The 27,156-nt window shown below is 39.9% G+C and overlaps 1 protein-coding gene across 1 annotated transcript in view; it reads right to left on the reverse strand.

Moving 5' to 3' along the window:
* Positions 1–27,156, reverse strand: part of CCDC191 (coiled-coil domain containing 191) — a 95,072-nt gene that overhangs the window by 45,267 nt on the left and 22,649 nt on the right. The window contains exons 8-9 of the mRNA XM_052647418.1: positions 12,915–13,105; positions 3,140–3,386 (exon numbers count right to left, since the gene is read on the reverse strand). Coding sequence (XP_052503378.1) covers positions 3,140–3,386; positions 12,915–13,105 — 438 coding nt within the window. The remainder of the gene's footprint in view (positions 1–3,139; positions 3,387–12,914; positions 13,106–27,156) is intronic.

The raw sequence follows: 27,156 nt of genomic DNA on the forward strand, positions 1-27,156 counted from the left end.
ACCTATAGCAGATTAATCTCTAACCAAGGAGGCAAGAGTATACAAGGGAGAAAAAAGTCTCTTCAGCAAGTGGTATTGGGAAAGCTTGACAGTCTCACGTAAATCAGTGAAATTAGAATATTTCTTCACACCACGTATAAAAATAAACTCAAAATGGTTTAAAGGCCTAAATATAAGATATGACATCATAAAACTCCTAGATGAGAACATAGGCAAACTGGGCATAAATCATAGCTGTATTATCTTAGATCAGGCTCCCAAAACAAAAGAAATAAAAGCAAAAGTAATCCTACTCAAACTAAAAAGCTTTTGCACAGCAAAAGGAACCATCAACAAAACAAAAAGTCCACTAAATAGAAGAAAATATTTGCAAACAATGCAACTGACAAGGGGTTAATATCCAAAATATACAACAGAGCATACACCTCAATATCAAAAAAGCAAACAACCCAATAAAAAGTTGGCAAAAGACCTAAACAGACATTTTTCCAAAGACGACATACAGATGGTCAACAGGCACATGAAAGATGCTCAAAATCACTAATTATCAGAGAAATGCAAATCAAAGCCACAATGAGGTATCACCTCATACTAGTCACAGTGGCCATCATCAAAAAGTCCACGAATAATAAATGCTGAAGAGGGTGTGAAGAAAAGGGAATCCTCATATACTACTGGTGGGAAAGTAAATTGGTGCATCCACTGTGGAAAACAGTACAGAGTTTCCTTAAAAAATTAACACAGCAACACTATTTATAGCAACCAAGACCTGGAAACAACTCAAGTGCCTATCAACAGACAATTGGTTTAAGAAGATGTGATATATATAAACACAGCAGATGATTACTCAGCCATAAAAAAGAATGAAATACTGCTGTTTGCAGCAACAGGGACCTAGATAATATCATACTAACTGAAGTCAGACAGGGAAAGACAAATATTATGTGATATCATTTATGTATCAAGTCTAAAAAACAATACAAATGAATGTATACACAAAATGGAAACAGATTCATAGACACAGAAAACAAACTTACAGTTACCAAAGGGGAAAGGGGAATGGGAGAGATAAATTAGGAGAAGGGGATTAACGGATACAAACTACTATGTATAAAAGAGATATCAACAAGGGCACAAGGAACTATATTCAATTATCTTACAATAACCTATAATGGAAAATAATCTGAAAAATATGTATATATAACTGAATCACTTGTGTTATATACCTGACACTAATAAAATATCGTAAATCAACTAGGCTTTACTTTTCCTGTATTATGGCAAATTAGATATCCTCAATGACTTTTTTCCTTTTTTTTTAAAATTTAAATTTATTTATTTTAATTGGAGGCTAATTACTTTACAATATTGTAATCGTTTTGCCATACATCAACATGAATCCACCACGGGTGTATACGTGTTCCCCATCCTGAACCCCCCTCTCACCTCCCTCCCCATACCATCCCTCTGGGTCATCCCAGTGCACCAGCCCCGAGCATCCTGTATCCTGCATTGAACCTGGACTGACAATTCATTTCTTATATGATATACATGTTTCAATGCCATTCTCCCTACTCATCCCACCCTCTCCCTCTCCCACAGAGTCCAAAAGACTGTTCTATACATCTGTGTCTCTTTTGCTGTCTCGCATACAGGGTTATCGTTGCTGCTGCTGCTAAGTCGCTTCAGTTGTGTCCGACTCTGTGTGACCCCATAGACAGCAGCCAACCAGGCTCCCCCGTCCCTGGGATTCTCCAGGCAAGAACACTGGAGTGGGTTGCCATTTCCTTCTCCAACGCATGAAAGTGAAAAGTGAAAGTGAAGTCGCTCAGTCGTGTCCAACTCTTCACAACCCCATGGACTGCAGCCTACCAGGCTCCTCCGCCCATGGGATTTTCCAGGCAAGAGTACTGGAATCAATGGCTTGACTGAAGAAAATTTAAAAGCTAAATAGCATTAAAGAGAACAATTTGCATATGCTTAAATAGAGAAAAGACCCAGCTATATACTTCAACATGTTATTGGTGTGTGTGTGTAGTCTCAGTCATGTCCGATTCTTTATGATCCCATGGACTGTAGCCAGCCAGCCTCCTCTGTCCACGGAATTTTCCAGACAAGAATACTCGAGTGGGTTGCCAATAGGAGGTGGTTCCTCCTCCAGCGGATCTTCCCGACCCAGGGATCAAACCTGTGTCTCCTGCCTCTCGTACGCTGGCAGGCAGGTTCTTTACCACTAGCACCACCTGGCAAGTGGTTATCTCTAAATGATGGAATTATTGCCTATTTTTTCTTTTTCCTATTTTTTACTTTTTCTCTGTGAATCCGTTTCTGTTTTATATATACATTCATTTCTTTTTCCTTTTTGTCATTTTCTCCTGCCAATTGCTACAATTAATACATATAAATTCTTATTAGGAAAATTAAAACTAAACATTCTCCTCTTATAAATCACAAGCTCATTTACAAAGGAAATGTCTGATAATCAAATAAGAGGTTTAGGAATTCTAAACAATGCTTTATACATATGTTCTTGGATGGAATTTTTCTCTTAGTTGTTTTAAATTCCCTGTCTGTATTACATCTCTACCAAATTTCAACTATTCCAAAGTTTATACGTGATTATAAAAGAAGACTCATTTGAAGAAAGTCAACACTGACCGAAAGACAACCTTTGTTCACTGCAGCAGCTCTCATCTTTTAGACGGCCCAAGCCAGGAAATCTGACAACAGCATAGTCCAGGCTGCACTATGCTGTGTTTAGTCGCTCAGTCGTGTCCCACTCTTTGCAACCCCAAGGACTGTAATCCGTCAGGCTCCTCTGATGGGAATTCTCCAGGCAAAAATACTGGAGTGGGTTGCCATGCCCTCTTCCAGGGGATCTTACCAACCCAGGGATTGAACCTAGTCTCCCACACTGCAGGCAGAGTCTTTACCACTGAGCCACTAGGGAAGCCCAAGAATGCTGGAGTGAGTAGTCTATCCCTTCTCCAGGGGAGCCTCCTGACCCAGGAATTGAACTGGGGTCTCCTGCAATGCAGGTGGACTCTTTACCAACTGAATAGCCCAGGCTAAACAAGGACAAAGCTAAATCCCAAGTATGTAATAAGCAGGAAGACTAAGCAAAGGAGAAACATCTTACCTGTCCATTTCTAGGTGGATCCTCCATAGCCGTTGCCTCCTCAAGCAGACTGATGCTTGATGACACGTTTGCGCTGAGTTTCCCTAGTGATGCTGCCTCCAACAGCTCATTCATTTTCTTCCTGGTTTCCTCCTTTGTTACGGCCAGTTCTCTCTTTAGGATCTCTGCACGATGCCAACGCTGCCATTCTGTAAAATGGTGTTGGAGAACTTGTTTCCGGTTATACTCAGTGGCCAGCTGTTGTTTTCTAAGCAACAAAGCACTTCCATTAAAAAAGAAGCCATTTACTGCTTTTTAGTTGATAATATAAATGAAATACAAGTCCAAAGGAGTTCTAGAGATGCTACATCATAGCTCCAGTTTGTTCTTTTGTTTAAGCTCAAAGGAGTCATTTTATAAAATTCCCCAGTGCAAAGGCTGTGCTCAAAGAAGGCAACGGCACCTCAAGGCACTGCCTCAGAAGAAAGAGGGACTGTTCTGTCATACCACAAAGACTTACTAAATTTTTTTATTACCATAATGTAGTTTCTGAGAGGTTCTGGAGGGGAAGGAGCAGAAAGAACAGGTATTCAGGTAACTACTTTTACAAATATATGAATGCATGAGGGAGATATTCAACTATACTTGGAAATCTAAGGAAGACAGGTTTGAGAGAAGGAGAAAGGGACGAAACTTAACAAGTGAATTGTCAATAATTAGTTAAGTATAAGACATAAAAATCAACATGAACCTTGTGGAAGGACTTGGTCAGGGAAAGGATCTCTGAAGAGAAGGACTCATTTCCCAAAGCCATAAACTGCATGAATGAAGGACTCCCTTGTGCAGACGCCTGTTAGCACTAGAAGTATGTGAAGGGAATACACAAGGCACTTGCTCCCACGGAGCTCACTCACAACCTAGTAGGGGGTCTGGTGCACTCTCTTCCTAAGGAAGAGCTCCTTTTGATTCCTGAAAACTTCATGATGTTAGGGGACATGACTGAGTGGAGTTGGGAACTGCCAGCTACATTCCCCTCCCAAAGGGGCCCATAATTTGGAGACATTTTGGTGATAGCCAGGTGACAATTCAAGCATAGAGGTCTCTGAGGTCAGTCTATAAGTGGATGATTATCGTCTCTGAAGAAGGGAGCTGTAGAGCTTGGAACTTATGTCACAACCAGGGTCCATTTTGAGATTTAAAATCTAATACTGTTTAGATACCTACTTAATTTTACCTTGTAAAGGTGACTGGAATAAGTTCTCTACAGCACTATTTGCATATCCACTTCTGTTAAACATATATAACACTTAACCCTCCTCATGGACTTTTTGGGGTCATATCAAAAAAAATCATAACATTTTAAGCCAATGAGTCAGAAGAACATTTCTACAGTTCTTAAATGCTGAAAGTGACTTTTAAACCTTCTGTGACTGACACCTACACTAAGAAAAAGGTGTTACACCATGATTTCAATATAAGCTTATGTATGTATGTGTGTATGAAACAAAGTATATATAATTGAAACAAAAGTTTTGTCAAAGGATATTTACCCTTACTACCAGAGATGTACTCCAATGTTTCTTTTCTAATCTATTCTTTTTTTAAAAAAACATACCTTGTCTTGAGGCTGATTTTAGGAACTGTTAATGAGTTAAAACCCTTAGTTTGAAAGACTACACGAGAGTCACAGAATTTAACATATGTCAGAGGAGTTGGGTGAAATAACCAATTAGAGTAATGTTGATTGAAATAATAGCATTTAGGATAAATGCTAACAGCAATTCTGCCAACAGCATATTTCATTATATATAATTGTTTCTTTCTAATGCAATGATAGATAAAAAAATACTTGGTGATTGACTGATGGTTTCTATAGTAAAAATACAATATGGTAATAAATATTTATATATAATATTTTACTTTGATAGAAAAAAAGAAAGGATCTAAGACTGAATGACCTTGAAATAAAAATTTTAAAAGAAATAAGACTAATAAATTGGGTAGCAATGCAGGTAAGAGCAAAGCTCAAAAAATTTCAATGTCTAAATAATGAAACAAACAAGACACCCGATGGCATTTTACTCAAGTGAGTGGAAATCATAAATTGGGCATGAAGGAGAAGTGTGAAGTTTACCTGATATGTTAATCTCATGTTTTTATAGCATAAACAGCTAAAAGCTGCACTGGACTCTTGACTGTCAAAGAGAGGGGTTATCTGGATAGTATGAAAAGGCAAAGAGAAAAATACTTCTGGAAATATAACAAAAAACTAAAGAGTTAAAAAAAAAAGTGGGTTGAAAATGCATGCTTATTACTGTGTTTAGAGCTTTCCCTATTGTGATAATGCAGGGATTCGAGGATGTACTTGGGTTTGTGGGAATGGTAGGAACACAGAAGCCAGGGATCCAGAGACAAGGCTGGTTCTGCTCTTGCTCCCCTGTGGTTCCCTTCAGCAGAGTGACACTTTTGCAGACAAGCCCATTTTCATACCTTTAAAATGATGATACTAAAAGCATGAATATTTCTGAAACTGAAAAATCACTTCTTAAAAGCTCAGTCAGATGTGATTTACTTCAGCATGCTAACCCAAAGAAATGGTTCCACAGTTCCCAAATAAACATAAAATGAAGAGGCCCTTTATGGATTCTGTCCCAATATGTTTCCAAGGTAAAATCAGGGAATTTCTGACAAGAGTATATAAATTGATCATTATAATTACATAACAAATGCAGAGAAAGGCTGTCTCCAAAGAACTAAGTATATAAAATGTAATAGGTCCAAATAGGAATTTAAATATGAACCAGGCTGCTCAGAATCAACACCTCAAATGCTACGTAGCTGTTGATCTAAAACACAGTAGTCAGAAGAACACTAACTAGATAGAGGACCCTGGGCAAGCAACTGAAAGTGTCTCAGATTCCTCTTCAAAAGTAGTGTCACTCTAACAACAACAAGCCCTATACTGCCCATCACACAGGAGTCTGTTTTTAAAGATGTAATTAAATTTTATAAAGAACCTGAAAATATAGAACACATGCATGTGTAAGGTAACAGCACTATCTAAGGACAAGACTATTGGATATCTAAAAAATGAGTTTTTTAAAAGGAAGTGAGAAATGATAAATAAATAACAACATGCTAGTGATCCGATAAGAGTGCTGAAATCTGATGCAGAACACAAAAATAGCAATGATGCAAACAGCTGCATTTGGGATGAGCGGGTTCAGCAGGAACAGGAATGCATAAGCTAATGCATTCCGAAATGCACCAGGTAGCCCCCTCCAGGGAAAACATGCAAGATAACACAGCTCCACTTTAAAGAGATTTAAAGTGAGCCAGCCAGGCCAAGTCTGGCTGGTCCTCCTGCCTCTCTGGCAGACATACTAGGAGTTTTACCAGCTTTGGATGCCACGTAATTTCTAGCCTCTCAAATGGAAACCAAGATGAGCATGGGGGAAGGGCAATGGACCGTGATTAACAGAGATGCCTCATGAATGACTGCCCTACAGCACGCTGAAATCAGGAGGGTCAGAAACGGGGACTGGCAGTCTCCTGTCAGTTCTGCCTTCCCACACCTGGCTAGCCTGGCGGGTTCACCCCAGCCTGCCCCCACACAAGCTGAGTATGTACCAGCTTACCAGTTTTCCCCTAAACTGAAAAATGCTCTCTTCTACTTAGTCATGATCTATCTCTCTCAAAAGATGGGACCCAAGAGTTTCTATTTTTAAAAAGCTGCTTGGGGGACTGCAATGCATGATAGCCAAGTCTATGTCATTCCTAAGTTTTTTATCTTATTGCGCCTTCTGTTGCAATTATTTTTAGTATTTGGGTAAATTTTTAACTTCCCCACTTAGATTGAAAACTCCTAAAAGGCAAGAATGTTCAACACTCTTTTTAGTTCCTCTGCAGGTACTTAAGAAAGAGTCTAGTATACAGTAAGCATCAGTAAAGCTGACCAGGTGAACGAATACATGCTATCAGACAGAATAAATGAATGAGTGAATGAATAAATGTCACGGTTTGAAGGATGACAAAGGGCCTGCCACTGTACTCCCCAGTCCCCATCACTGACATTTTCGGCACTGTTTCCAGACAGTGCCTATTAAAGTGAAAGTTTCCTAGGAGGGATAACATCAAATTGAGGAGTACAGAGACAGAGTAGGAGGGGCTAGAGGGACACAGGGAAGAGAGATGAAAGCCTGGTCCAGGAAAGGCCCAAAGCACTTGTTCAAGAGAAGGCAGGGTTGAGGATACCGTGGAGATTAGTAAGGGAAGGACAGAGATGCTTCCCAGGAAAGAACTGAGGAATCGGGAGAGCAGGCTCAGGAAGAGTGGGGAGAGAATGTTGAAAACAAGCCCTGCTTCTTTCCAATGTGTCCAGACTGGCTGTAAATGGAAGGAATATGGTGGAGAGGAGGAATGGAAGATCTGAAGCCAATTTTCAAAAGTGAATATGCTAAAGAAGTTAAAAATACAGTTCAAGTCCAATACCACCATGGCCGAGGGTCTAACAGTGTTGTGTGCCACCATTTCGTTGTATTACCTGAGCGGCTAAATCCTTAGTTAAGAGTTTGGGAATATCTGTCAATGTTCCAATTTTATTACAATATTGTACTGACATTCTATATACATCAAAACTACTTTTAAAAGAAAAAAGACAAAAATTTAGAAAATAAACCTTTAGAAAAAGGTGTATCTTTCAGGAGAAATACATGAATGAGTGAGACTCTGAGCACAGGCTCAGTAAGAAAAGGTGACTAAATCAGGAATGAGAAGAGAGGGATTTGTTGTTGCTCCAGAGAGAAAGTGGGAAGAACAGAAAGGAAGGAAGGCAGAGAAAGAAGCCCCAAATGCTGGGCCCTGCAAGGGGGACAGGCCAGTAAGAGGAAAGCCCAAGTGGCAAACAAATGTGGATTCAAGAGCTGGAGCCTCAGGACACAGCTGAGATCTGAGAAACAGACACAACACATGATATTCATGACCAGGTGAATGGACTAAAGAATCAACGATGTTCTGTCAATCTGGTAAGAGTTTGATTTCTATAATGAGTAACCCATTTACAATAAATGTGCTCTACCCTTTGATCCCACTATTTAGGGGAAAAATGCTTGAAAATGTATGGAGTTAAATTAGAGAAGAGGAAGCAACCGAGTTCTTCATTCCTCCACTGGCTCACCTATTATTCATCAGTTACGTATTTAGCATTCACAGAGAAACTGGGAGAAACTCTGACAAGCATGGCAAAGGGGATCCTGGCTCTCCTGACACCCTTAGTCCCACTGACACTTCTTGGTTTCTGCTTGTAGTAGCTACCTTTGAGCTTTTTTCTCCACCTCTAATAACCCAACCTTCTTTGCACAAAATCACCCAAAAATTTCCTAACGCAATCTCTAGAATGAAGAACAACATGCAGAGCGCCAGGGATTTGTAGGAAAGCAACATGAAGGACAGTGTGGCTCCTTTTCTATATTTCTAGCTTGACTTGTTATTTGTTAATTACTGCCCTAGTTTCACACCTGCAACCATCTAGAGTCAACGGCGATATACCAGAAATACATGACTGTCTTAGGGAGCCGTCACCTAGATTTTCTTTAACTAGGAGCAGCACAGTATAGGAAAAAGCATCTGACTCAGCATCAAAAGGACCAGGCTCTAGTCTTGGATGGGCTACTTGAAGCTTTATGACCTTGACAGAGTTGTTCATCCTTTCTGTGCCTTACTTTTGCAATCTGTAAAATGAGAGGCTGGATCAGATACTCCTTGAGCTATCTTCCTACTCGAAGAGTTTCTTGCTGTAAAGGTTTATAGTAAAAAAAATTATTATAAGTTAAATATTTTCTAACTCTGACACTTAAAAAAAATGTAGTATCTGTGCTGAGCATTTAAAAATAGACATTTGAAAATAATTCAGATATGAGACAAGAAGTTCTAAGATCTTTAAAAAAAATTGGCACATAATGCTATTATGAAATCCCCATTTAGTGCTTTTATTTTAAATAGCTTAATTGGAATGGAATCTCAAGTTCTTCAGATTTTTCTTCTATAGGTTTCTTCTTCTGGCATGTAAATTTCACAGACCACTCTGAACTTTAACATCTTAGTTTCCACTCCTGTTACGCCCTCACTCATGTTTCCCCTTTGCAACACCTCTAATTTCCTTCCCTTTTTTATCCAACTAATCCACCCAATTCTTTGGTCCATCACTGGGTCCTCAAAATTTAGAAGTAAATTGTAAAATGCTCCTTCCCCACACTGAAGATATTCCCTTAGCATACTGTAGGAAAGGAAAATTGTCTAAGTCACCATCCTGCTTAAAAGTCTTCAGGCATTCACCTTTATTTACCAAAGAATGCCTAAACTCCTTGTCTTACCATTTAAGACCTTTCACAAGTTGATGAACTTGACAACCACAGGCTTGATTATTTCCAGCCACATTTCATGCCATCATCTCACTCCCTACTTCTCCTTAGGAACATCCCACTAACCGCATACAGAATCCAACTTAAGACCCATCTTCTTGATAAAGCCCTTCCTGATTGATTATATTCTCTGCAGCAAAAGATGGAGAAGCTCTATACAGTCAATAAAAACAAGATCAGGAGCTGATTGTGGCTCAGACCATGAACTCCTTATTACCAAATTCAGACTTAAATTGAAGAAAGCATGGAAAACCACTAGACCATTCAGGTATGACCTAAATGAAATCCCTTATGATTATACAGTGGAAGTGAGAAATAGATTTAAGGGCCTAGATCTGATAGATAGAGTGCCTGATGAACTATGGAATGAGGTTCGTGACACTGTACAGGAGATAGGGATCAAGACCATCCCCATGGAAAAGAAATGCAAAAAAGCAAAATGGCTGTCTGGGGAAGCCTTACAAATAGCTGTGAAAAGAAGAGAAGCAAAAAGCCAAGGAGACAAGGAAAGATATAAGCATCTGAATGCAGAGTTCCAAAGAATAGCCAGAAGAGATAAGAAAGCCTTCTTCAGCGATCAATGCAAAGAAATAGAGGAAAAGAACAGAATGGGAAAGACCAGAGATCTCTTCAAGAAAATTAGAGACACCAAGGGAACACTTCATGCAAAGATGGGCTCGATAAAGGACAGAAATGGTATGGACCTAACAGAAGCAGAAGATATTAAGAGGTGGCAAGAATACACAGAACTGTACAAAAAGTATCTTCATGACCTGGATAATCACGATGGTGTGATCACTCATCTAGAGCCAGACATCTTGGAATGTGAAGTCAAGTGGGCCTCAGAAAGCATCACTATGAACAAAGCTAGTGGAGGTGATGGAATTCCAGTAGAGCTATTTCAAATCCTGAAAGATGATGCTGTGAAAGTGCTGCACTCAATATGCCAATAAATTGGGAAAACTCAGCAGTGGCCATAGGACTGGAAAAGGTCAGTTTTCATTCCAATCCCAAAGAAAGGCAATGCCAAAGAATGCTCAAACTACTGCACTATTGCACTCATCTCACACACTAGCAAAGTAATGCTCAAAATTCTCCAAGCCAGGCTTCAGCAATACGTGAACCATGAACTTCCTGATGTTCAAGCTGGTTTTAGAAAAGGCACAGGAACCAGAGATCAAATTGCCCACATCTGCTGGATCATGGAAAAAGCAAGACAGTTCCAGAAAAACATCTATTTCTGCTTTATTGACTATGCCAAAGCCTTTGACTGTGTGGATCACAATAAACTGTGGAAAATTCTTAAAGAGATCTGAATACCAGACAACCTGACCTGCCTCTTGAGAAATCTGTATGCAGGCCAGGAAGCAACAGTTAGAACTGGACATGGAACAACAGACTGGTTCCAAATAGGAAAAGGAGTACATCAAGGCTGTATATTGTCACCCTGCTTATTGAACTTATGTGCAGAGTACATCATGAGAAACGCTGGACTGGAAGAAACACAAGCTGGAGTCAAGATTGCTGGGAGAAATATCAATAACCTCAGATATGCAGATGACACCACCCTTATGGCAGAAAGTGAAGAGGAACTAAAAAGCCTCTGGATGAAAGTGAAAGAGGAGAGTGAAAAAGTTGGCTTAAAGCTCAACATTCAGAAAATGAAGATCAGGCATCCGGTCCTATCACTTCATGGGAAATAGATGGAGAAACAGTGGAAACAGTGGCTGACTTTATTTTTCTGGGCTCCAAAATCACTGCAGATGGTGACTGCAGCCATGAAATTAAAAGATGCTTACTCCTTGGAAGAAAAGTTATGACCAACCTAGATAGCATATTCAAAAGCAGAGACATTACTTTGCCGACTAAGATCCGTCTAGTCAAGGCTATGGTTTTTCCTGTGGTCATGTATGGATGTGAGAGTTGGACTGTGAAGAAGGCTGAGCTCCGGAGAATTGATGCTTTTGAACTGTGGTGTTGGAGAAGACTCTTGAGAGTCCCTTGGACTGCAAGGAGATCCAACCAGTCCATTCTGAAGGAGATCAACCCTGGGATTTCTTTGGAAGGAATGATGCTAAAGCTGAAACGCCAGTACTTTGGCCACCTCATGCGAAGAGTTGACTCATTGGAAAAGACTTTGATGCTGGGAGGGATTGGGGGCAGGAGAAGAAGAGCATGACCGAGGATGAGATGACTGGATGGCATCACTGACTCGATGAACGAGTCTGAGTGAACTCCGGGAGATGGTGATGGACAGGGAGGCCTGGCGTGCTGCGATTCATGGGGTCGCAAAGAGTCGGACACGACTGAGCAACTGAACTGAACTGAACTGATATTCTGTAGGAGCCTCCTCAGTTACTTCCCTCTAGTAGGTTCTCAACAGCCAAAGGAGATACATTACAAAGTATATAATGCTAGTCCACACCTGTACTATTTCTAGATTTCATCTTCCCCACAAAACTGAGTTCTTAGAGGACAAGGGGTCATGCGTCAGGCTCCTATGTACCCACCCCAAGGCCTGATGCTGCCACGGGGGTGCACAACTCCAGCAGTGACACTCCCTTCTATCAACACATGACGATACTTTCACATACGATTCATCCAATTTTCCACCCAGAATGAACAACAGAATCGCTGGTTGAGAAGTGATTAAACCTAAGACCATGAACTGCTCCCTCCAGCTTTTCTCACCAATAAACAAATGGTTCCTTCCACATCTATGATTTTGGTTCAAGAAGGGAAAGTTGAGCTTGGAAATCAAAAGAAGAAAACATATTTAAAGTTGATAGAGCATAAGAAAGTTTTCTTTGAGGACAAATTCTGTGTCATTCACAAGTCTAAGAGGGAACTGATATAAAGGTGTCAAAAACCTCTAAATAAGGTGCGGGGAAGTGGGAGAAATCATTCTTGCAAGGTTTGCTCTCCCAAATGGATGTTCTTTCCCTATGTCTGTAATTAACATTCTATGTGAGGACAGTGGTTTCTATCAATGAAAATTACTAGCACATAAGCTAAAATCTGTCTCCTAAATTGTAAGATGGTTCAGGGTGCAATGCTACTATGTCAAAGGACAAGGGAAAAAGCATAATACTAACTTCCTTTAAAAAAAAGAAAAGCATGTGCATTTGTATATTTTAATCCAATTTTTTTTTGCTTATAATGTTCAGTTAAAATTTTCCAGTTTGGAATTTAACAGAGAAAAACAGTGATATATTTTAAATGTAAATGAGATGATCCCAGTGAACAGCATTTTTAGAGCTTATTTTTGGGTTCTTCAGGAGGAAAGATGTCCTACATAAACATAGAAACATAAACATATGTCCTACATATACATTTTCATGGCATATAATTCATGGTATTAATACATATAATAGTACCTGTTTTCTTCTCTAAGGTAATTTTCTATAGCTTGAGTCTCCCGCCCCAACTTCTGGGATCTTGTGTAGTCTCTCCAGGCCCGCAGGACCTTCAGTTGCAACTTCCAGTCGGACAGGGTCCCAGCTTTCCCCAGCTTAATCCTATGATCAAGAATCAGCTTGTGCCAGGCAGAGAAATACCGTTTTTGACACTGCAATGGAAACATTGGAAAATCAGTGCTAGGGTTTCTAATATCTACTGATGGGAACCCTCTCCTCAGATTTCCCCCTCATACTTTATCTAACAAATCTAGGAACTTGATGGAAGGGGAACAGACAATTGCTTTATGCCAATAATGACGAGAAACACTCAAGTCTTGCAGCTAAGGCACTATCAGCCTCATGACTTAAGCTATTACTAAAATATTTAACTCTTGTCTTAAGGCACTAGTCCTACGTAGAGCTGGAGGAGCTGTCACAACTAAGATCTAAGTTAAGAGGCCTATTTGGGAGACTTGAAAGGTCTGCTTACAATAGATCTCCTGTGCCAAACTGTCTTGGGGCTTACATGCCAACCAGGAACATCACTGATGTCATACACAAATGAACACAGGAGATTCCATAGCATGGAATGCAGTTTCTGGTGCCTCAGAACAAGACAGCTAAAAATGGCTTCAGCTGAGCTACCACTGACCATGACCACATGACCGCTCACCAAAAGCAAGCTCACCAGTGCTTTTGGTGAGCACTCCAAGAGAAACTAGATACCCAGGCTGCTTGCAGTCTTCCATTATATGTATCTGACAACAAATCAGATAAGGTCTACTGACCCTAAGGATGTCCCCAGAGGAGTACTTAGGGTCCCAGGCTAAGACCTACATCTTCTATTTTCACATTTTATGCTCCTACTTCATCAAATTACTTTCAGTTCTTGGCCTTATACCAACCACACTGTTTTTGCACTTCCCCATTTATGGTCATATTAATTTCTCTCTCCTTTTATGCCCTCTCTTTGCCTGATGACTTCAGAAGTCACCTCTATCGGGAAGCCCTCCTATTACCAATCACTCTCCCCACATGTAAGTACTCTTCCCCTGGGTTGCCAGAGCAACCTATGCTTTCTAGTCAAAGCAGTCCTCATACTATATTACAGTCACCTGATACCAGTCTTCACAAGGCTGTGAGCCTCTCGAGAAGGGCCTGGCAGATCTGAGAGTGCCCCACATGTGCGTGCTCAGTTGCTCAGTCACGTCTGACTATGAGATGCCATGGACTGTCGCCCACCAGACTCCTCTGTCCGTGGAATTCTCCAGGTAAGAATACTGGAGTGGGTAGCCATGCCCTTCTCCAGGGGATCTTCCCAACTCAAGGATCAAGCCCAGGTCTCCTGCACTGAAGGTGAATTCTTTACTGTCTGAGCCCCCAGGGAAGCCCTGTACCACATGTGGGGGGCACTGCATAGATAAGTAACTGCATAGAAAGTGACTCTGGGAGGTCCAAGAGATGCCTAGTGACCAGCATCAAGAACTTGGTGGCCATACCAGGGTTGGCCCTATTTATTGCTTCTTTCTCTTTAAAAATACTTACCCTTCACTATTTCAACATTTAGTAAGCACCCACAGTGTTTGAATTTCAGGATTCTGAACAAGTTTTTTTATGATATAATCTCTGCATTGTGAGGTTATAAGGAGAGAGGGTATATAACTTAGAGACCAATAGCATAGGCGAGCATAGGCTGGAATTCCTAGAATAGCTCATTTGGCCTGAAATAGTTCCCACAAAAGAAACCAATTATATTCTCATTTAGACAGACTAAAAAATCTTGTTTTTTATAATTTTCCATTAGGAGAAACCACAAAAAGTCTTTAAAAAGTCCTTGTTCCTTCTCCATTATATCAAACGAGGACAGATTTTTCTAGACTTTCACCTTAGACTCCATGGAAGGAAAAACAGGAAGGATGGAGAAAGTAAGAGAACAGGGAGGAAGAACAGAATGAATGAAGGGAAATTCTCTGAACATAAGATACATTTTTAGTCATAACAAGGAAAAGATGCACAGCTGCCTGTTGAGGGGGTATGTTTTTTGATTATTATTTATCTATCCCAGAAAATACAGCATGAAAAAAATAGTGTTAACTTGTGCACTGTAGTCTAAAGAAAATATCATATCTATTTGCAGATTCATTTAAGAGTTTCTTAAGAGACTTGATGAAATATTCTATATATAAGTAACTATCTCTAATTTTAACTCCTGGAATATTTCTAACAATGAAATAGTACAAACATAATCCACCTTGATGATAACAGCACTATTAAGAGTGTCCTCCTTGGATTTCCACATTCTTTCTCTCTGTAAAATTCAAAGCATTTCACATGTACTATCTTATTAACTCATAGACCATCATTACAAAATAGACTTCAGATATTATGGTTTACCTTACCAAGGCAAACTTCAAATTGAAAGGGGATAATGGCTAAATTCACAAAGTGAAGAGTTCATGGTACACCTAAGGCTAAAATGAAAACATTCAGGCATTCTGATGACCCTAATATACCAGGCAAAAATTCTCTTAAAGAGGATGAGCAAATTATTTGCTTTTTTTATACTGAAAGAGAAAGAATTTGATACATCACTTACCTCAGTAGAAAAGCACTGCTGGAAAATGTGAATTTAAGAGGGGGAAAATTTGAATTTGTAAATGCCATAGTCAATATGTTAATATTTCTTTAAAAATACTTAAGTTTAGACTTTGAGAGCAAAATGATCAGTTTTGAAGGTTTGTAATTCAGTTTCACTACAGAGAAGTTAATAGCAGCAAAGTGACATACTCATACAGTAACTGCTTTCTTGAAATCACCTTGCCCTTGGTTTTTATCCCTGTCTACTCCAAAGAGCAATCCAGCAATCCCATTTAAATTAAAAAAAAATAAAAGTATGAATCAATAGTCACTTAGTTATACTTGATTCACAGTAAACATTATTTAGACAAACAGGAGTCCCAAAAATGTGCCTGGAAGAAAATATTTGAGAGAGGAAAAAAGTCTGTCTGCTCTGGGACAAGATGCTAGCACTCTGTTCTTACTGAGGACAGACAAGCAGTGCCACAGCTGACAGTCGCCATCTACTTACCCTTCCTATTATGCTCCCCCAAGCAGAGTCCCCACAGTGCTCAGGCCTGCTTCTCCTCTACAGTTCTCCACTCTGGAACTATAGAAGGGCTCTATCCCTTTGCTCTTTGAAACAAGAACTATTACTTAAAATCAAAGCTGGTTGGAAAAGGATTCTGCTTAAGCCAGAGAACCATGTTTGAACGAGGCAGACAACTAGTCTTATCTCCCTCTGTTTCTTACCTAGCTCATTTATTTCTGCACCATGTTTTTATTTCTAATAGATTCTCAAATAATGTCATTTGCTCTTTTACTAACTTCTAACATCTCTTTTTTACAGTGGTGGTGATAATTAAGACTTGTTACAGGTAAATAAAATGCTGAAAATCACTGTGGGAAGAACTGCTCCTAAGTACACATCTACCTGGACTGCAGGCAGACTCTTTAGACTGAGCTCCCAGGGAAGCCCATGTTTACAATAAAATATGACAAAGTGAGTTCAAAATTGGGAACGGAGTACATCAAAATTGCCACCCTGCTTATTTAACTTATATGCAGAGGACCTCATGGGAAATGATGGGCTGGATGAATCACAAGCTGGAATCAAGATTGCTGCAAGAAATATCAACAACTTCAGATATGCAAGTAATACCACTCTAATGGCAGAAAGTGAAGAACAACTAAAGAATCTCCTGATGAGGGTGAAAGAGAGTGAAAAAGCTGGCTTAAAACAACATTCAAAAAACTAAGATCATGGTAAATGGTCCCATTACTTCATGGCAAACATATGGGGAAAAAGTGAAAACAATGGCAGATTTTATTTTCTCGGGCACAAAACTCACTGTGGCCAGAGACTGCAGCCATGAAATTAACAGATACTTGCTCCCTGGAAGAAAAGCAAATCTAGACAGTGTATTAAAAAGCAAAGAAATAACTATTTCACAAAGGTCCATCTAGTCAAAGCTATGGTTTTTCCGGTAGTCATGTATGGATGTGAGAGTTGGACTGTAAAGAAGGCTGAGTGCCGAAGAACTGATGCTTTTGAACTGTGGTGTTGGAGAAGACTCTTGAGAGTCCTGTGGTCAGCAAGGAGATCAAACCAGTCACTCCTACAGGTGGTCAACCCTGAATATTCATTGGAAGGGCTAGTGCTGAAGCTCCAATACTTTGGCCACCTGATGCCAAGAGCTGACTCACTGGAAAAGACCCTGATCTTAGAAAAGACTCAGGGCAGGAGGAGAAGTGGGCAATAGAGGATGAGATGGTTGGATGGCATCACTTACTCAATGGACATGAGTTTGAGCACACTCCGGGAGATAGTGAAGGACAGGGAAAGTGAAGGACAGATAGATAGTGAAGGACTGGCATGCTGCAGTCCATGGGGTTGCAAAGAGGTGGACATGACTGAGTGACTGAACAACAACTACAAAGTGAAATTTAGAATGTTTCAAGTGAAATGCTTTTCTTCTTTCAAAATCTTCTACAAAACATCATTCAGTCATTAAGGATTCCACTCAAGAGAAGAAATGACAGCTCACTCTGCTAAATTTATTACCTGCACTGGAGTTGCCCTCCTTTTGTTGGCAAGAAAAGCTCTTCCCTGAAGTGTAATCACACCGCTGTCACTGGGAATGATTGATGTTAGGTGGAACAGCAATTTGCTATCTAATCTTCATTGTAATTCTAACCCTTTCACTAGAGATGCTTGTTCTGATTAATGAAGTGGGTAACTCATCAGAATTCCTCTGCTATTTCCCTTTTGTCAGAAAGCTCAGTGATAATTGCATCAAAATTCTCAGTCATGGAAAAATAAACAATGAATTGTAAAGAGGACAAAAATGTCAACAAGTTTACAATTTATTTTTGCCGAATGGAACTAACTGTGGTGCAACTAGTGGTCTAGGGGAGCCAACCAAGGACCGAAGGTTAGAAATAAACAGCTCAGCTGACTCTTGGCTGCTGCCAGGCCCAAAGAAACAGACATCCTAACACTATACAAGAAAGCAATCCTCCGTATCTCTTTTCCTTTTGGAGGACCACTATCTTGAGGCAGAGGACCCCACAGACACTAAAAAGTGCCTGAAAGGTGGAGAGGAGGATCTTTCAATTTATTCATATGGTGTATCACAATGATTGATCTGCATATGCTGAAGAAACCTTGAATCCCTGGGATAAACCCCACTTGATCATTAAAAGGTATATGATCCTTTTAATGTGTTGTTGAATCTTGATGATACAGCACTGAAAAACTGTCCCCTATATCCCATCTTACTCCTGATTTGAGAAAATCATTGTGCCCCCCCGACCCCTGAACACATACACTCTTTTAACTACATAAATACATCAATGAAAAAAAGATCAGTTTTCAGCACTCAGTGCTAAGACCTGGATTTGCTGTTGGGTTTCATGGGAAAGCCTAAACTTTGACAACCAGTGCTATGTGAAATGCTCACACTGGCTACAGACAAAAGGTACTTTTGTTATGGACTGAAAGCTGTGATGTCATTTTACTTCTGTGTTTAATTTTTTCCCCTTCACTTTTAAACTTCAAAAGAAGAAAAAAACCCACTTTATGACAGAAATTTGACAAACATCCAAAAGCAGAAAACAAGAATAAACCCCCTCAGTCAGCTTCTTCTGGAATTTAAAAATAAATTCCAGACATCAGACATTGTATCATTTCACCCACAAATGCATCAATATGTATTACTAACACAAGGACATTTTGTAAATTCTTCTTAATTCTTCTAACAAGTTTAAATCAATAATATTGCTGCAATTATCTAATTCAGTTTCACTGCAGAAGTAGCAGAATTTCAGGAAGCACTTGCTTAGTCTCATCATATTACATTTTTAACCAATAAAACAGTTTGGGATCTTTTAACGAATGACATAGTACAGTCCATAAGCTGACTCTTCACTAGGCTAGGGCTCCTTTCCCAACAAAGCCTGGACCAATTTTCATAACCTCATGTCTTTAGAGAAGGCTGAGCTACCACCCCCCATCATCTTCTCTTTCATGCCCTTCTAAACCTTCTTCCCTCTTCTACCAGTCTCTACTCCCTGCCCATTCTCCCCACCCTAGCATCACTGAATCCCCCCACCCCCAACCCCTGGCAAGTACAACCAAAAGTACGGTTTACCTCAGAATATATTAGACAAATGCTGGATCCACCTCGTGTTGTCTGACAGAAGACAATGATGTGAAGTCATTTGTCCTCACCCATATGGCTCTTAAGATCCTCATAAATACTCACCTGAAATGTCTAGTGTTCAGGGGAAAAAGATATTCTACTCTGTATAATTTAGAGGATGGGCTTCATTTATGCCAAAGACTCTTAACTTTTTTAAAAGCAGAATCTAATCAGCACTTTTTAAAAGATTAAAAAAAAAAATCACATGCTTCTGAATTGGAACCTCTTGGATCAAAAGGGCATTTCGAAAAGCAAAACACCATTGCAATGTTTTGGTAAATTGGCTCTCTCTCCCTGTCCCTTCTGTGAGAGGTGAGAGTAAAGAAGAGTACAGTAACAACTAAACACATAGCCTCTTTACTAATACCAACAAAATTTTATTTAGAAATTTTCCACTGAGTGCCTATATAAAGTAACACATAATAATGCTTCAAAGATGTCCTAAAATGCACACCACATGCTATCCTTGGTAATAACAGAGAAAAGTTACATGAATTCCAATATTCTTCATGTGTGTGCCCAACAATTCTCTTACTTTGCAGTTTTATATGTAAAAAGGCTTTTCTTTCATTTCCTTCTCCAAACATAAGACAACATTATTGAGAGGAGAAAAGCAATTGCTATGTTTCAGCTCAGAAATGGTGGTGTTTCAGTGTTACGTAGGCAGTCCTGCAAAAATAAGATCTCTGGGAAGGAATCATGATGTATAAATGAGGTTCTTACCTACATTGTACAGGAGGCAGTGATCAAGACCATACCCAAGAAAAAGAAGTGCAAAAAGGCAAAAATGGTTGTCTGAGGAGGACTTACAAATAGCTGTGAAAAGAGAAGTGAAAGGCAAAAAAGAAAAGAAAAGTTATGCCCATTTTAATGGAGAATTCCAAAGAATAGCAAGGAGAGATAAGAAAGCCTTTCTCAGTGATCAATGCAAAGAAACAGAGGAAAACATTGCAATGGGAAAGACTAGAGATCTCTTCAAGAAATTTAAGTGATACCAAGGGGACATTTCATGCAAAGATGGGAACAATAAAGGACAGAAATGGTATGGACCTGACAGAAGCAGAAGATATTAAGAAGAGGTGGCAAGAATACACAGAAGAACTATACAAAAAAGATCTTCACGACCCAGATAATCACGATGGCGTGATTATCACGCCACCTAGAACCAGATCACCCACCTAGAGCCAGGCATCCTGGAATGCGAAGTCAAGTGGGCCTTAGGAAGCATCACTAGGAACAAAGCTAGTGGAGGTGATGGAATTCCAGTTGAGCAATTTCAAATCCTAAAAGATGATGCTGTGAAAGTGCTGCACTCAATATGCCAGCAAATTTGGAAAACTCAGCAGTGGCCACAGGACTGGAAAAGGTCAATTTTTATTCTAGTCCCAAAGAAAGGTCAAACTATCACACAATTGCACTCGTATCACACTAGTATGCTCAAAATTCTCCAAGCCAGGCTTCAACAGTACATGGACCGTGAACTTTCAGATGTTCAAGCTGGATTTAGAAAGGGCAGAGGAACCAGAGATCAAATTGCCAACATCCACTGGATCATAGAAAAAGCAAGAGAGTTCCAGAAAAACATCTACTTCTGTTGTATTGACTACACCTTTGACTGTGTCGATCACTACAGACTGTGGAAAATTCTGAAAGAGATGGGAATATCAGACCACCTGACCTGCCTCCTGAGAAATCTGTATGCAGGTCAAGAAGCAACAATTAGAACTGGACATAGAACAAAAGACTGGTTCTAAATCAGGAAAGGAGTACATCAGGCTGTATCTTGTCTCCCTAAGCAGGCAAAAAAGCATTTAACTTATGTGCAGAGTATATCATGAGAAATGCTGGACTGGACGAAGCACAAGCTGGAATCAAGATTGCCGGGAGAAATATCAATAACCTCAGATATGCAGATGACACCACCCTTATGGCAGAAAGCAAAGAATAATTAAAGAGCCTCTTGATGAAAGTGAAAGAGGAAAGTAAAAATGTTGCCTTAAAACTCAACATTCAGAAAACTAAGAACATCACATCTTGCCCCATCACTTCATGGCAAATAGATGGGGAAACAGTGACAGACTTTTATCTTTTTGGGCTCCAAAATCACTGCAGACGGTGACTGCAGCCATGAAATTAAAAGATGCTTGCTCCTTGGAAGGAAAGTTATGACCAACCTAGACAGCATATTAAAAAGCAGAGACATTACTTTGCCAACAAAGGTCCATCTAGTCAACACTATGGTTTTTCCAGTGGTCATGTATGGATGTGAGAGTTGGACTATAAAGAAAGCTGAACTCCAAAGAATTGATGTTTTTGAACTGTGGTGTTGGAGAAGACTCTTGAGAGTCCCTTGGACTGCAAGGAGATCCAACCAGTCCATCCTAAAGGAGATCAGTCCTGGGTGTTCATTGGAAGGACTGATGTTGAAGCTGAAACTGCAATACTCTGGCCACCTGATGTGAAGAGCTGACTAATTAGAAAAGACCCTGACGATGGGAAAGACTGAAGGCAGGAGGAGAAGGGGACGACAGAGGATGAGATGGCTGGATGGCATCACTGACTCGATGGACATGAGTTTGAGTGAACTCCGGGAGTTGGTGATGGACAGGGAGGCCTGGCGTGCTGCAGCCCATGGGGTCACAAAGAGCTGGACACGAGCGGCTGAACTGAACTGAACTGAACTCATGTCACAACCATAACATCGATGATGCCTCCTTTAGGTCTTTATTATCTTATCCTCTAACAGAGTTACTTAAATAAACAAACCAAAACCCTCGCCCCTAGTTTTAAGATTTAGTGAGTGTCACCCCATCCTTCTTTGTTTTCTTCAACTTTTACATGCAGGAAGGATCACAGATTTGCTTATCTGAAGAAAACATAAAATGCATTTCAGAACAGGGTGAGAATTAGGAAGGGCACTTGCTAAACAGTATAAGAATTTCATAGTTAATCCCTTGTTGTTTCTGCTAATTAGCAATGACACATGGATTGCTGAATCTTCCCAAGAGATTTCACTGTAAGATCAAAGAGAAAGTAGGGTAGGGTAGAAGTGCAAAGTTTCTATATAAAAATAAGTGTTTTGACAACATAAAAAGACCTGGTACTAAAATGGGTGGGAAAGAGGTATGAACAGTGCTACACCTGAGCTTGTGTATTGGTAAGACAGCCTGCTCTGTTTCTCTCAGAGTCTCCTATTAAATAATATGGCCCAAATGTGATGTTAAGAAATTGTCTGACAAACAGAAGCCAGAGTCAAAATACACAGAATATAGGAGTTAGAAGAGCCTGAACTAGAGCAACCCTGAGAAACAGATTCTTTGAAGTCTTCCTGCAAGTTATTCAGCTTGCTGTTGAGTTTGTGCTAGTGAACCGTTCGGAGGGTGCTGACAAGAGCTTCCTGCTATCTCTCTGCTCGCTGCAAGCCAGGTAGGCATTTTCCCCCTTTTTATATTGTGGTCATATTTAGGCTGCTGAGTATCCAAGTTTCATTAGCCAAGGGCAGCTTTAGGCTCCCTCAGAGCCAGGCTATGAACATGGATTGGGACCAACATAATGAGCCCAGAGGACCTGCTAACTCTGCCAGCGCTTACCAGGGGCCGTTCTGTTTCCAGTCAAGTCTATGTAAAAGCCTGAAGAGTCTGGTCAGTGGGTTTTCCCCCATGTCTCAGTTTTACCTACATCCACTGGAACAATCGAAATTAAGAGGTTCACTGACAATAAAGCACATGAATAACATAATCATATGAAAGGGGAAGGGGAAGAAAAGAACCAACCTAGGTAACTTTGGAAAACAATTTTGGCTGAATAAGGCTGAAAACAAAAATAGCTGAATACATATACACAGTAGCCAGTAAATTTGTTTCCACAGAAGTAGAGGTTACCAATTCTAAAACTACTTTTATAGTATACTAGGACTAAAATAGTTCAAATAATTTAAAATAAAACAATTTACAAATAAAACAGTTTAAAATAATTGATGCTTTTGAACTGTACTGGAGAAGACTCCTGAGAGTCCCTTGGATTGCACAGAAATCAAACCAGTCAATCCTAAAGGAAATCAACCCCAAATATTCATTGGAAGGACTGCTGCTAAAGCTAAGCTCCAATACTTTGACCATCTGACGTGAAGAGCCAACTCACTGGAAAAGACCCTGATGCTGAGAAAAATTGAGGGCAGGAGGGGAAGAGGGCGACGGACGATGAGATGGTTGGATGGCATCCCTGACTCAATGGACATGAGTTTGAATAAACTCTGAGAGTTAGTGAAGGACACGAAAATCTGACATGCTGCAGTCCATGGGTTTTAAAGAGGCAGACACGACTCAGTGACTGAACGACAACAACAAGGGCTAAATAAATATATTTTAGATAATAATTTCCAGGCATAAATAAGCAAGGGGGAAGGCTACACTGAAACCTATGATGCTGGATTAGGGTTGAAGTTATTACAATTATTTTAATATACAGACAGATAGATACGGAAAAAGTTACAAAAAATGAAGGGAAGAAGAGCATGTCCTGTGTGTTTTGTACCAGAACTGGGTGTTTCAGTATGAACTAGTGGATTTTAATGTGCATACACACAGACAGACACAGAAAAAAATATAAAGTGTGTGTATATGTAGGTTAGTATATGTACATCAATTTCCCAGATCTGTCTGCCAAGAGGGTCCAGAAAACATGCAGTAAGCACAGCTAGTAACCAGATCTCGGTTTCTAAATATTCTCCAACAAATGGAAGTAGGGTTCCAAGTAGAAGTGGTTGGTTCCAGAGTTAGGGCAGGGAAAGTATAACATGACCTTGGAATATCCTATGGTGCCAGAAAGAAAGGATTTTGAAAGGGCAAAGGAATCAACCAGAATGAGTTCCCATGGCCAAGATTAGAACAATTTGGAAAACAAAGTAAATAATAATATTAGAATATAATCCAAAGGATCAAGTAAATATCCTCAAGTCCATACTGATACAGACAGGTAACTGAAAAAATGAGTAAATAAATGCAGAAGAAGGGACAGTTTTCCCTTCTAGAAGAATCTAAATGAATGGAGAAAAGATGAGGGAAATACAAAATCATCCTTAGACAACTACCACATAAATTATTGTTACAGGGAAGTTACAATGAATGCTAAAATCAGTAAGTGAAAGTTTAAGGATAAACAGAATACTTGCATAGTTTCACAATATTTCCTCTAAGATATGAATTACAAAGGAAAACATGGTAACTTTATAGTGGAGAAACCCAGCAGACACAATCTTAAGTGACTGAGGTTAACATCAACAGTAATAAGACATATTAACATTATGTGGAGTTCCCTGGCAGTCCAGGAGTTAGGACTAGATGCTCTCACTGCTGAGGGCCTGGGTTCAATCCCACACTGAAGAACTAAGATCCCACAAGCCACATGGCACAGCCAAAAACAAAAACAAAGATTACGTACCCCAAGAGAGTTCCAGAAAAACATCTATTTCTGCTTTATTGACTATGCCAAAGCCTTTGACTGCATGTGACTGCATCACAATAAACTGTGGAAAATTCTGAAAGAGATGGGAATACAAGACCACCTGACCTGCCTCTTGAGAAACCTATATGCAGGTCAGGAAGCAACAGTTAGAACTAGACATGGAACAACAGACTGGTTCCAAATAGGAAAAGGAGTATGTCAAGCTGTATATTGCCACCCTGCTTATTTAACTTATATGCAGAGTACATCATGAGAAACGCTAGGCTGGAAGAGGCACAAGCTGGAATCAAGATTGCCAGGAGAAATATCAATAACCTCATATATGCAGACGACACCACCATTATGGCAGAAAGTGAAGAAGAACTAAAGAGCCTCTTGATGAAAGTGAAAGAGGAGAAAAAGTTGGCTTGAAGCTCAACATTCAGAAAATGAACATCATGGCATCCGGTCCCATCACTTCATGGTAAATAGATAGGGAAACAGTGGAAACTGGCTGACTTTATTTTGAGGGGCTCCAAAATCACTGCAGATGGTGACTGCAACCATGAAATTAAGAGACACTTACTCCTTGGAAGAAAAGTTATGACCAACCTAGACAGCATATTAAAAAGCAGAGACATTACTTTGCCAACAAATGTCCGTCTAGTCAAGGCTATGGTTTTTCCTATGGTCATGTATGGATGTGAGAGTTTGACTATAAAGAAAGCTGAACTCTGAAGAATTGATGCTTTTGAACTGTGGTGTTGGAGAAGACTCTTGAGAGTCCCTTGGACTGCAAGGAGATCCAACCAGTCCATCCTAAAGGAGATCAGTCCTGGGTGTTCATAGGAAAGACTGATGCTGAAGCTGAAACTGCAATACTTTGGCCACCTGATGTGAAGAGCTGACTTATTTGAAAAGACCCTGATGCTGGGAAAGATTGAGGGTAGGAGAAGAAGGGGATGATGGAGGATGAGATGGTTGGGTGGCATCACCGACTCAATGAACATAAGTTTGAGTGAACTCCAGGAGTTGGTGATGGACAGGGAGGCCTGGCGTGCTGCGGTTCATGGGGTTGCAAAGAGTCAGATACAACTGAGCGACTGAACTGAACTGAACTGAACTGATATTATACTGAGAGCGGATCAGGATCATTTCTTATTGCCTTATCACCAATAATGCATAATCTCAATCTAAGAAGAGCTTCGGAAAACCTCAAATTGAGAGGCATTCTACAAAATACCTGACCAGTACTCTTCAAAAATGTCAGTCATAAAAGAGAAGGGAAGTCTGGAGAATGACCACAAACAGGAGGAGACTAAGGAGATACAGCAAGCAACTTTAACATGAAATTACAAATGAAGTCCTAAAGCGGAAAAAGGACATTGGTGGGAAAATAGGTGACATTCTAATAAGTCTTGCTGATTGTACTTACTGGCATTTTACCAATGTTAATTTCCTAGTTTTGGTAATTGTACTATGGTTACATAAGATGTTAACATTGAGGAAAGCTGGGTGAAGGGTATTCAGGAACTCCATGTACTATTTTTTTTTGCAATTTTTCTGCATGTCTAAAATTATTTCAAAATGAAGACTCAAAAATTTGTGTTCAAATCAAGCAGAGTCTGTGGCAAAGTATAGATCATTTATTGTCTCATTTTTAAATATACCATCTGACCCTTTAAAAGTTGAGTAATTTGTTTCCGTAGGCCACTAATTTTGTAAAACTCTTTATATGTATCTAGAATTCATACCTAGCACTTCTTTAGGAAACATATACAGTTAACCCTCTGTATCTCCAAGCAATACAGCTGTGGATTCAACCAACTGTGGATAGAAAATATTGGGGAAAAAAAAATTCCAGAAAGTTTCAAAAAGCAAAACTTGATTTGCCATGCTGGAAACTATTTACATAGCAGTTACATTGTATTTACAACTATTTACATAGCATTTATACTGTATTAGGTGTTGACGTGGAACAAATAGACTGCCGAGTATTATTCCAGCAAACTCTGGGTTTATCTGGAATCAGTAGACATCTGTAAGTCGGGATCTGTACCCATGGTGAGCCATGCTCAAGTTCTTTCATAGCAAGGGAAGAAGAACTCTTACAGAGGGGAAGATTATGTTGGGAGGGCTGCAGTAAGCAGTCAAGGTGAAAGTGTTAGTCGTTCAGCCATGTCTGACTCGGTACGACCCCATGGACTGTAGCCCACCAGGCTCCTCTGTTCATGGGATTTCTCAAGCAAGAATACTGGAATGGGTGGCTGTTCTCTTCTCCAGGGGATCTTTATGACTCAGAGATCAAACCCCAGTAGTAAGCAGAGTTCATGGCTTTTCATTGGCTCAGTTCTTGCCAGGAAATAGTTTTATCTTCTTTGGGCTCTGCTATTGTCACAGGGCATGAAAGCTCCCTCTGCTGGTCTCCTGGACTCTACCTAATTCAGGTTTCTGTTTATTTTTTACACAGGTGTTCTAAGTAATCCAGAGATGATCTAAAGCACACAGAAGTATGTGAA

This window comes from Budorcas taxicolor, chromosome 1, assembly GCF_023091745.1.
Source record: "Budorcas taxicolor isolate Tak-1 chromosome 1, Takin1.1, whole genome shotgun sequence".
NCBI classification, from domain to species: domain Eukaryota; kingdom Metazoa; phylum Chordata; class Mammalia; order Artiodactyla; family Bovidae; genus Budorcas; species Budorcas taxicolor.